Genomic DNA, 12,081 nt, shown 5'->3' with positions numbered 1-12,081 from the left:
GATGAAAAACGCTTTTGTGCATTGTCACCAATGGCTCACTTTTAATCCTAGCTACTCAGGAGTCTAAGAACTGAGAATCTTTATTCCTAACCACACCTGGGCAGGAAAATTCATGAGACTTATTTCCAATTAAGTACCAAAAAAAAAAAAAAGCCAGAAGTGGAGCTGTGATTCAAGTAGTAGTATACTACTAAAAAGGTCAGAGACAGAGCCCAGGCCCTGAGTTCTAGCCTCAGGATGAGCACAAAAAGAAAAACACAATTGTAATCTAGAATTACCAGAATACAATACCAGAGAAGACAACTTTGGAGTCCTTCGAGTTATGTAAGGTCCCCGTTCTATTTAAGCAGATAATATCTAAATGACGGACTTTGAGAACCATTTGATCCATTGTTAATCGGATTTATCTCCCACACAGCTTCTTTTCTTCTGTATTCTTCATTGGTCATCTAAGACCGGGCTCCAAGGACCTGGTTGCTAAGAGACAAGACGCTGAGAGGGTGGGGACGCTGCACTGCGACAAGCCTGACAGCGAAAGCCTTCTGGAAGAAGCAGAAGGAGCGGGCCGGGCCGGCTGGGCGAAGCAGCCTCCGGTAGCTGTTGGGCTTCAGGCTCCCTCCTGCCCGGCAGGAGGTCGTCGTTCATTGGCTTCTCCAAGGTGGCGCTAGCTTGCGATTGGCTTGGCGGCACCCAGCCGGCTTGGCCACACCCCTTGGCACGGGGGCGGAGTCGCCCCTGCAAACGGGCGGGAGCGGGGGCGGCGCTTGAGGGCGCCGAGGCCCGGGCGGTGGGCTGGGTCGCCGCGGTTCTGGTCGCGAGCACGGGCGGTGCCGACCGCTGCAGGTGAATGAGGCGCAGCAGGGGCCGCTGCGGCCCAGAGGAGGTGAGCGTGTCGCCGAAGGGACCAGATTGGGGCGGGGGGCGGTATCTCCGCTGCCTCCACCCCCGGCGGGGCGAGCTGGGCAGGGGTCCGACTCGCCCAAACGCTTGCGGACGCCTCGCGCTCGTCCCACAGTGCCGCGCGCAGTCCTCGGCCCGGCTCCGGCCGCCCGCGCCCCGTCCCTGCTGCGGGTTCCGCCCGCCCGCCTGCGGAGGCTGCGGAGGACCCCGGGCTTCTGTCCCGCCAGGGCTCTTCCCCGAGGCTGTCCCTGCCTGGCGCCTTTGTCTGCCCCGAGACTTTCTGCGCCCACATCTCGGGATGCGGTGGGAAACCACCAAGGTCTTGGGTGCCTCTGAGCCCCAAGTTTGAAGGGCTTTGACCGACCGGTCCTGGGTGGGGGATGTAATGATACCTTTGTCTTCAGAACCAAAGCCAACTGCCTAGGTCTCATTTGGGGTGAGGGCTCTCCCTGGTCCAGGATGACTCAATGTTGTGTCCGTCCTGCTATGCCAGAGGCCTGCTCCACTGTCCATCCCACCCACCTAAAGAGGAAAGGGCGGCGGGGGGGCCGGGGTGGGGAAGAATGGCTGTGTCCAAGAGCCTTCTTTTTGAAAAAAGAAGAAATCGGATGCTTGTCCCCAAACCGCATTGGTAGGGAAGTGACTTACTTTGTCTTTTGTGTATACGATGATGCACCAATCAGAGAGGGGACTTGAGGCATGCTCCTAAAACGTGTAATCTATTGAACAAGAATTTTTATTTTTTGATAACGTTTTTAAACGATTTTTTAAATTTTAATATTTTTATCACAAATGGACGCAAATTTAGAGTAATTGGAGCTTTGGGTTTTTTTCTTATGGTCATAGTTTATACATTTTTCTAGAAATAGCTACCTGAGATAGCCATTTTGAAAGAAATTATGTTTCATTAGATATTATTCATCAGTGCTTTGTCCTTCATATTTACATTCAGATTCCAAATGATACTTTCTTGAGCATTCACTTAATTACAATTAGTATTGTGTAGTCTCCTTAAACTTGCCAAGCTGACAATCTGTCCCTTAAACCACACCCTCAGCCTCTTTTTTTTTTGACCAGTCCTAAGGATTTAATTCAAGGCTTGAGCACTGTCCTTGGGCTTTCTCAAAGCTAGAGCTCTACCACTTCAGCTACAGAACCACTTCCGAATTTTTTTTTTCTGTGTAAGTGGTACCAAGGAATCTAACCTAGGGCTTTATACATTCGAGGCAACTATTCTACCTCTAGGCCAAATTCCCTGCCCCAAAACTGTTTTGTTGTTTTTGTTTTGTTGGTCATGGGGCTTGAACTCTGGGCCTGGGCTCTGTCCCTGAGTTCTCCAGCTCATTGCTAGTGCTCTAGCACTTGAGCTACTGCACCACTCCCTCAGCCATTTTTTTTGCTTGTTTATTTTTTTCTTCTCAGATAGGTTCCTATTCTGCCATTCTCCCAATAGTCTGGGTCAAAACCACCTACTAATACTATGTCGCTAGAATGACAAGTACATAGCTGGGGTGACACACAGGCACCATACATCTAGCTCTTTTGTTGAGGTGACGGTTTCATTAACTTTTTTGTGTGTATGATGGTCCTGGGGCTCGAACTCAGGGCCTGAGAGGGGACTTGGAACTTTTTAAATCAAGGCTAGTGCTCTACCACTTGAGCCAAGGCTCCACTTCCAGATTTTTTTATGCTTAATTGGAGATAAGCTTGTCACAGACTTTCCTGCTCCCCCTGGCTTTGAACTGTGATGCTAACGTTTCAGTCTCCTGAATAGCTAAGTTTATTAACATAAGCCAGCTTCAGTAACTTTTGATCTGGGCCTAGGTTTGAACTTCCTCCTGATCTTCACCTCCTGGGAGTAGCTAGACTTACAAGATTAAAGTTATTCTTAAACACCTATAGAATAAATGAGAATCATGTGAAATAAGCATGTAGGTGCTGAGTGTGGAACCATATGCACCCCTCAAAAATCCTCAAAAAAACCCTACAATCCCTCAAAAAACCTGAAAAAGTCATATAAAAATCTATTTTCTACTGGATACTATGCAGTACTTTATAGTTATTCAACTGTTAGAAATTTCTTTTGAGAAGAGGGTCTCTATGTACCCCTGGCTGGCTTTGAACTTGTGGTCTTCTTGCCTCAGACTCCCAAATGCTGGGATTACAGATGTACATTACCATACCTGGGTTTATGGCTAGAATTTTTTATACCAATTATGGTCAAAGCAAAATGAAGAAAGTACTGGTAATAATAACTTATTGGATACATTTTTATGTGCCAGACATGTATGCTGGCTGCTCTATAGCATTATTTAATTGTTGTAATAATTCAAGGTAGAGATAATTAGATGGACACAGATATCTCTTTCCTGTAGTCCTAGTAATTCAGGAGCCTGAGATCTGAGGATCATATTCCCAATCCATCCTGGGCAGACAAAACTATGATACTCTTATTTCTAGTTAACCAACAAAAATCTGGAAGTCATAGCCAGGTGCAGTGGCTCACGCCTGTAATCCTAGCTACCCAGGAGGCTAAGATCTGAGGATCACAGTTCAAAGCCATCCCATACACTGAAGTCCATGAGATTCTTCAATTAACCACTAGAAAACCAGAAGTGGCGCTGTGGCTCAAGGGGTAGCCTTGAGTTGAAGAACTCAGGGACAATGCCCAGGCCCAGAGTTCAAGTCGCACGACAAACAACAACAACAAGAAAAGCTGGAAGTCAAAGTAGAGCTCCAATCTTGAGCAAAAAAGCAAGCAATGGCATTAGGTCCTGTGTTCAAGTCCTAATACCAGCACAGAAGAAAAGATGTTTTCATTATAGCTGTGACAATTGAAGCTTCAAGTTGCCCTACTAGACTTGGTAAAGCTGGATCCAAATTTATAACTCGTGCTTCTCATTTAATTGATTATATGCTTCAGAGCAGTGTTATTGCCTCTTTTTTATGCCTTATTAATCTTTATGAATCTGTTTAATCCAAGGATCTAAGGAATAGTGATATCACTGCTACATTTAATCATCCTCAATTGTGTGCCAGGTAATATTTTCCATCAAAAGTATGTGAGCTAGCTACAGTTTTTACCTTTGTTTTACAGATGAAGAAAGTGAAATACACATTATTTGAACCAGACAATACTTTAAATGTTAAAACCAAGATACAAAGTTGGACTGTCTGACTTCAGAATCTATAATCACTATATTGGCTCTTCAGTAAAGTACATTTCTGATTGGTAAGAAGGTATCATTTTTAGAGTGCTTAATGTTTTTCTTTGTGTTTATTTTTGAATGTTCCTACGCATATAAATAACTTCATGATGACTTCCAACTGAAGTTCTCTACCAGTGCCATGTAAACAATTGCAGACATATTGAAAGTTTTCTGTATTCCTGTCCTGTACAGTGTTACTCTTAGTCCCCAGCCCAGTCCTAAGAAGGGAATAATGTTACATGCTGCATCTTCTTTTTGAGCTGTTTTCCTTGCCTTCAAAATGGTTTCACAAAGTAATCTCTTTCTTCTCACCACCTAGTCAGTCAAAGGTATTTTCATCATGATTTCATTGTTGAGGTTCAAAGTGAGTTGAATTAACTTTGATGAGCATGTGGTTCAAGGGGTAGGGGAATAGCCTTGAGCTGAAGAACTCAGAGGCAGCACCCAGGGCCAGAGTTCAAGCCCCACAACCAACAACAGCAACAGCAACAACAACAAAACTCCTAGATTGAGCTAAAGGTTGTGATGGGAGGCCTTCTCTCTGCAAGAGCAAGTATTGCTTGATTTTTTTTTTTTTTTTTTTTTTTTTTGTGGCCAGTCCTGGAGGCTTGAATTCAGGACGTGGGCAGATGTCCTTGAGCTTTCTCAAGGCCAGTGCTTTACCACCTGAGCAACAACACCATTTCTGTCTTTTTCTTTTTATGTGGTACTGAAGAATCGAACCCAGGGATTTATGCATGCTAGGCAAACATTCACCCACTAGGCCCCGCTCCCAGCCCTTGACTTTTATACGTAAGTGTTAGCATTTGTGTTTTTGTGTACATTAGAATTAAACCTGGCTGGGCACCAGTAGTTTGTGCCTATAATCCTAGCTACTCAAAGGCTAAGATCTGAGGATCAGGAATGGTTCAAAGCCAATCCAGCCAGCAAAGTCCATCAGACTCTTATCTCCAATAAACTACTCAGAAAAAGCCAGAAGTGGTGCTGTGGCTCAAATAATAGAATGCTAGTTTTGAGCACAAAGAAGTTCAGGGACAGTGCCCAGACCCTGAGTTCAAGCCCCAGGACTGACATCCCCCCCCCCCCCCAAAAAAAGAAATTAAACCTGGCCAGATGCTGGTGGCAAAAGAAAAAAAAAAGAGGCCAGGAGTTTAGCCTAGTGGTAGAGTGCTCACCTCGTATGCACAAAAACCCTGGTTCAATTCCTCGATATCACATATATAGAAAAAACAAAAAGCTGGAAGTGGTTCTGTGGCTCAGGTGGTAGAGTGCTAGCCTTGAGAAAGCTCAAGGACAGTGCTCAGGCCCTGTGCTCAAGCCTGGGACTGGCAAAAAAAACCAAAACAAAACAAAAAAAAACCAGAACAGAACTGAAAGATGTAAGATCCTGAGTTAAAGCCTTGTTACCAGTGCACATATATGCACACAAGTATGTACACACATCTATCTTTGTTATATATTTATATTAAAAAGCTAGCATTCTTCTGTATATCCATCTATCAAGTAACAAATTCAGAAACTCTTATATGTGAAGACATTTAAAATGAATATTCTATGGTTATTTTAGCTCAACTTTATTTTTCTTCTATAGCACAATTTTTAGGAATGAATTATAACTGACCTATAGTATTTTCAACACATTTGGACCTCTCTGTTCCTAGTTCCTAAAGATGAGTCGTGGATATTCAGAAAACAACAACTTTCTGAACAATAATAATCAAATGGTATTAGACATGATCCTCTATCCATTGATTGGAATCCCTCAGACCATCAACTGGGAAACTGTGGCAAGGCTTGTGCCTGGATTAACACCCAAAGAGGTAAAAAAGTTTTCCAGATACCTTCTGAAGAGTAATTTAACATCACTACTGCTAGGTTTGGTGACATATACCTATAATCCCAGCTAAGAAAATAAGATCATGACTCAAGGAAGTCATGGTCCATAAAAAAAAAAAAAAAGCTAGTTAAGAGGCCAGGAGTTTGGCTTAGTGGTAAAAATGGTTGCCTAGCATGCATGAAGACCCAGGTTCAATTCCTCTGTACTACATAGAAAAAAGCCAGCAGTGGTGCTGAGGCTCAAGTGGTAGAGCTCTAGCCTTGAGAAAGTCCAAGGACAGGGCTTAGGCCCTGAGCTCAAGTCAAGCCCAGGACTGGCAAAAACTAAAACAAAAAGCTAGTTAGACCGTATCTCAGAAAGCAAACTGAGAAGCTGCTCAAAATGATGCATGCCTGTGATCCCAGCTGTTCAAGACATAAGATCTTTGGTTCCCTGGACAAAACCATAAGACTATCTAAAACATAAGTAAAGCAGAAAGGCTCTTATATTCAAACTCTAGTACTACTAAAATATGTGCATATAAAGAAATAGCCACAAGAATAATGTTTTCTGAGTTTTACAAGCATGAGGCACTGGTGCCCAGCTAACCTCCTTTTTTTCCTCCCTTTCATTTTATAAGTGTGCAAAACGGTTTGATGAACTAAAGAGCAGTGGAAATTCACCTGTAGACAACCAGTATAATCCCCTAATGGCTAGTGGAGAGAGTCCTGTTGAAACTTTAGCAACATATATCAAATCCTCACTTCTTGACATTCAAGGAGATTTTCAGGAGACTGCTGAGGGTCAAGATGCTGTTTCCAAAACAGGTAGGTTTTCAAAACAAAATGTAATACTTGTCCTTAGGATATTTGTGTAGAATTTTACACATGCTAACCAACTTTTTTCTTTAAATATTAACATAAAATATATAAATATGAGAACCTATATTTATATCTTCCTAAATTATATTTGCTATTTTATAAAACTTTAAATGTTAACAATAGCTAAAATATCCAGGTGCCATGGCTCATGCCTATAATCCTAGCTACTCAGGAGGCTGACATCTGAGGATCGCAGTTCAAAGCCAGCTCAGGAACTAAAGTCCATGAGACTCTTATCTCCAGTTAACCACCAGAAAACCTGAAGTAGCACTGGGCTCAAGTACTAAAGTGGTAGCTCAGGAAAAGCACCCAGGCCCAGAGTTCAAGCCCCACAACCAACAATAACAACAACAAAATGAATGATTTAAAAAAATAATAGCTAAAATACTATTTTCTAAACAAGGTATTAAGTGTATCAGAAATTTTCTGCTCCAGTGTTATTTAGTTATTTCTTTTTCTTTTTTTTTTTTTTTTGCCAGTCCTGGGCTTGAGCTCAGGGCCTGAACACTGTCCTTGGACTTTCTCAAGGCTAGAGCTCTACCACTTGAGCCTCAGCACCACTTCTGGCTTTTTTCTATGTATGTGGTACCGAGGAATCGAACCCGGGTCTTCATGCATGCTAGGCAAGCACTTTAACCACTAGGCCAAACTCCCGGCCCATTTAGTTATTTCTTATATTATTATTTGCTATGGATATTCATTGACTTTATTTTAAAGCAGGAGTGGGGAACCTTTTTTCTTCTAAAAGCTATTGAATATTTATAACACCACCTCTGTAAAGGCTTTGACCTAGACTTTGTATTAATTAGTTAATTAATATTGTTAGTGGTCATGAGGCTTGAACTCAGCCTGGGCACTGTCCTCGAGCTCTTTTGCCTAAAGCTACCACTCCACCATTTTGAGCCACAGCTCTACTTTTGAGTGGTCAGTTGGAGATCAAGAATCTTACAGGGAGTTTTCTGCGCTAGCTGGCTCCAAACCATGATCTTCAGATCTCAGCCTCGTAAGTTGCTAGGGTTGCAGATGTAATCCACCAGAGCCTGGCCTACTTTGTTCATTTATTTATTTAGCCAGTCTTGGAATTCCAACTCTGGGCTTGGGTGCTGTCCTTGAGCTCTTATTTGCTCTACCTCTTAGTCACAGTGCCACTTGTAGATAAGAGTCTCTTAGACATTTCTGTCTGGCTTGGAACCCTCATCCTCAGATCTCAGCCTACGGAATAACTAGGAATATAAGTGTGAGCCACTAGGGCCCAACTTTCTTATTTTTAAATGAGAGAACCTTGCTTGTCCCTACACATGATCTTCTTTGCCACTACTTCTTTTTTGGGGGGTGGAGGGGTAGTACTGTGCTTTGAACTCAAGACCTTGTACTTGATGAGCAGATATTCTACCAAGGTCACTCTCTAGGGGAGTCAAGTGACACAGTGACCAGCTAGAAGAGATGTTTTCTGCAATTCATTGTAAATAACTGATTCTAGAAACTCTCAGAGAATATTGATTTGCTTTGCCTCAGCAGCAGCAAGAAGCACTGTTAAAATTTTTTGCTTCAAGAGGAGAAAACTTGCCAAGCACTATTGGTGGCACAGGCATGTAATTATAGCTACTCAGGAGGCTGGGATCTGAGGGGCGACAGTTCCAAGTTAGCTGGGACAGAAAAGTTATGGGATTCTTATCTCCGAATAACCACCTTCTTGGAAGTGGAGGTGTGGCTTGAACAACAAAGCTGAGAGAACATGTGGCACTGAGTTAAAGCCCAGGTGCTGGGTCAGGAGTTTGACCTGGTGGTAGAGTGCTTGCCTAGCATGCACAAAGACCAGAGTTTAATTCCTCGGTACCACATACATAGAAAAAGCTGAATGTGGTGCTGTGGCTCAAGTGGCAGAAATCTAGCCTTGAGAAAGCCAAGGACAGTGCTCAGGCCCTGAGTTCAAACCCCAGGACTGGCAAAAAAAAAAAAAAGCCCAGATGCTGATATCCAAAACAAAATAACAAAGGAGAAAACTATGACCCATATCTGGACATGCCACAATGTTTTTTTTTTTAAATCCTCAATGTAATATCAGTAATTTGTGATTTTTTTGTACTGTTTCCTCCATGTACCATTAATAACTACCTGACAAATACCACCTTTAGCCTTGGAAACAATGCATTTACAATATTACCATGTAATAAGTAAAAGGCCATTAGAAACACTAACAAACCCCCCTCCTTTTTTTTGTATGTGTCTGTTTCTGTATTTAAGGAAGACATAGTATAGCTTCCACAAGGAATTGTTCTTCAGAAAGTGAAAATTGTACTACTCGTAATGGTGGAGAAAAGACTGAAGAATCTGAAGGGTAGGAGGCTGGTTGTTTGCTAGATAAGATTTAAATTATAGAATATATTATTGGTGATTATTATGTGTATCAGTTACCATAATTTAGGAATATCACAATATTACTAAAACAATTGAAATCAGTTGATATGTTGAGCTATATACAATTGCTTAGCACCTACACCATGTAACTTGGTTATTTATAAATTAGGCTATAATTTGCCATTTAAAAGGTTCATTTTCAGGGACAAGAGTAAGGCCTAGTGATAAAAATACTAACATGCACGAAACCCTGGGTTTAATTCCTTAGTACCATATACACAGAAAAAGCCAGAAGTAGTGCTGAGGCTCAAGTGGTAGAGCACTAGCCTTGAGAAAACTCAAGGACAGTGCCCAGGCCCTGAGTTCAAGCCCCAGGACTGGTTAAAAAAAAGATTCATTTTCATATTTGTAAAATTAGAAATGTTATTAATATAAGTGTTTTTCACATAATACTTTGGAAGTGAATTTTCATACCCAAACGAAACTTTTTATGGTATTATTCTGCAATGTTATTAACCAAATCAGACATACATTTTAGAACTATATGGGTATTATAGAAACATTTAAAGCTGAGAATGTCTTTTAGTACACTGAACGTTTTGGTATTTTATATACAATAAACTGCATGTATAGTAAATGTCCAGTTCAAATTTTGATAAATATGTATTCCATATACTACCACTTAAATCAAGACATAAAACATTTTTGCCATCCTTAAAATCTTTACTTTTGATATCTTTTAAGGAAGTTTTATTAGTATATAAGTCACATGACAGAACTCACCTTTATGTGCTTGTGTGATGTGTATGTATGTGTGATTCTGTTTGTGTGTTTGGTACTAGGTAGTGCTTACGTACTAGGCAAGCCATCTACTACTGAGCTAATAGCCCACCTCTTTTTCACTTTATCTTGAAACAGGATCTCATTAAGTTACTCCAGCTGGCAACTTAGATCCTTGAATTTGAGCTCCTCCCATGCCAGCCTCCAGAGTAGCTGAGTCTCCAGTCATATACCTCCATCTGATCAAAATTCCCTTTTTCTTTTGCATGTGCGTGCAAGTGTGTGTGCATGGCATGTCTTGGAACTTGAAATCAAAGCCTGGATACTGCCCTGGGCTTTTTAGCTCATGGATAGCACTCTGCCACTTCAGCCACAGAGATAAGAGTCTCACAGATTTTTCTGCCCTGGCCGCCTTTGAACCACAGTCCTCAGATCTCAGCTTCCTGAGTAGCTTCAAAATTCTCCCCCTGCCCCCCCCCACCTTTTTTTTCTTTGCCAGTCCTGGGACTTGAACAAAGGGCCTGAGTACTGTCCTTGGGCTTTCTCAAGGTTAGGGCTGCACCTCTTGAGCCACAGCACCACTTCTATGTATGTGGCACCGAGTAATCGAACCTTGGTCTTCGTGCATGCTAGGCAAGCACTCTACCACTAGGCCAAACTCCTGACCCAAAAATTCACCTTTTAAAGTTGTTTTGCCAGGGACCTTGAACTTAGGGCCTGGCCTTCTCACATTCTATGCTTTTACACTTGAACCACACCTCCACTTCCAGTTTACAAGTTAATTAAAGATAAACATCTCAAGAATTTGTCTACCTGGGCTGTTGCTGAACCTTGATCCTAAGATCTCAGCCTCCTGAGCAGCTAGGATTATGGGCATGAGCAGCCAGCACCTAGTTGCCACATCTTTTTTTTTTTTTTAACCAGAATTATCTAGTGTTTTATATTTGATTTAAAGCCACTAATACATTATGTTTCATATTAGCAGTTAATATGTTTATATTTTGATCACAATTTCTTTGAAAGAACAGTTTATGAAAAACTACTTGAATTCACCAGGTATAGTGGATCATACCTGTAATTTCAACACAGAGGAGACAGAAGCAAAAGGATCAAGAGTTCAAGGCTAGAGGCAAGGGCAACCAGGAATTCAAGGACAGCCTAGGCTGCATAGTGAGACCCTGTCTCAAAAAAACAAAAAAGTCATTTGAATTATTTTGACTTTGACAAATCATTGACTACAATCTTTTTTTCTGGTAGACCAATTTGACATAAAAATTTAGTGTTCTGAATTAATATTGTAGCATAGAGTATCTCACCTTTTGTCCCTTTTTTGTTATGACATAATAACAGATAGGTATCAAACTCATATAATTGTCAAAGAAAGCTGGGCATGGTGACTCACGCCTGTAATCCTAGCTACTCAGGAGGCTGAGATCTGAGGATTAAGGTGCAAAGCCAGCCCGGTTACAAAAGGACCTGAAACTCTTATCTCCAATTAACCTGTAGAAAATAGGAAGTGGGGCTTGGCTCCAGGGTAGGGCGGTAGCTACTGCCATTGAGCTATAGAGCTCAGGGACAGTGCCCAGGCAAGCCCCATCACCCACAGAAAAAGAAAAAAAGAAAAAGAAAATAAATTTAAGTAGTAGTATATAATCTTTAAAAACAAATCTTGTTTTGGTTGTTGAGTTAAAATATCTGGTGCATTATCTAAACTATAAATTATTCTTTTTGTGTGTGTTCACCTATACCAAGGCTTGGACTTAGGACCTTATACCCTCACTGGGCTTCTTTACTTTTTAATTTAATTTTTTGTATTTATTATTTTTTATTTTTAACCTTTTAGTTATGTCTGAATAGTTGTACCAAGGGCACATCAACTTACGTTCATAATGCCTCTGCATCAGTATTACCCCTTTCACTGGGCTTTCTTACTCATAGCTGGCAGTCTACCACTTGAGTCATGCCTCTAAGTCCTAAATTACTTTAAAATATGTAAATAAGCATATTGTAGTCCTAAGAATCCTTTTATCTATATGTATTAATTTATATAAAATGAATGCTGAGAGACAAACTTTCTGGATGATAAAAAAACTAAGCCATGCTGATTTTTAATGGATTCATCAATTGATAATTTTAG

General features: G+C 41.3%; 1 protein-coding gene across 5 annotated transcripts in view; it reads left to right on the top strand.

The window, feature by feature from the left end:
• Window positions 1–545: 545 nt before the first annotated feature.
• The window catches only part of Sanbr (SANT and BTB domain regulator of CSR), a 59,682-nt gene continuing 48,146 nt past the window's right edge, over window positions 546–12,081 (top strand). For 2 of the 5 annotated variants that reach the window (XM_090336863.1, XM_090336858.1), the window contains exons 1-5: window positions 547–883; window positions 3,998–4,132; window positions 5,771–5,929; window positions 6,566–6,752; window positions 9,051–9,144. In XM_090336863.1, the coding sequence (XP_090192989.1) occupies window positions 5,780–5,929; window positions 6,566–6,752; window positions 9,051–9,144 (431 nt within the window). In that variant the 5' untranslated portion in view covers window positions 547–883; window positions 3,998–4,132; window positions 5,771–5,779. Of the gene's footprint in view, window positions 884–1,466; window positions 1,532–3,997; window positions 4,141–5,770; window positions 5,930–6,565; window positions 6,753–9,050; window positions 9,145–12,081 lie in introns of those variants that run through there. The other 3 variants (XM_090336862.1, XM_090336861.1, XM_090336860.1) reach the window with 3 other exon arrangements.

The sequence above is a fragment of the Megascapheus bottae genome, chromosome 7 (genome assembly GCF_031878675.1).
Source record: "Megascapheus bottae isolate mThoBot1 chromosome 7, mThoBot2.hap1, whole genome shotgun sequence".
NCBI lineage: Eukaryota > Metazoa > Chordata > Mammalia > Rodentia > Geomyidae > Megascapheus > Megascapheus bottae.
The sequence above is the reverse complement of the archived record's forward strand: the minus strand, read 5'-3'. Positions and strand labels throughout refer to the sequence as shown.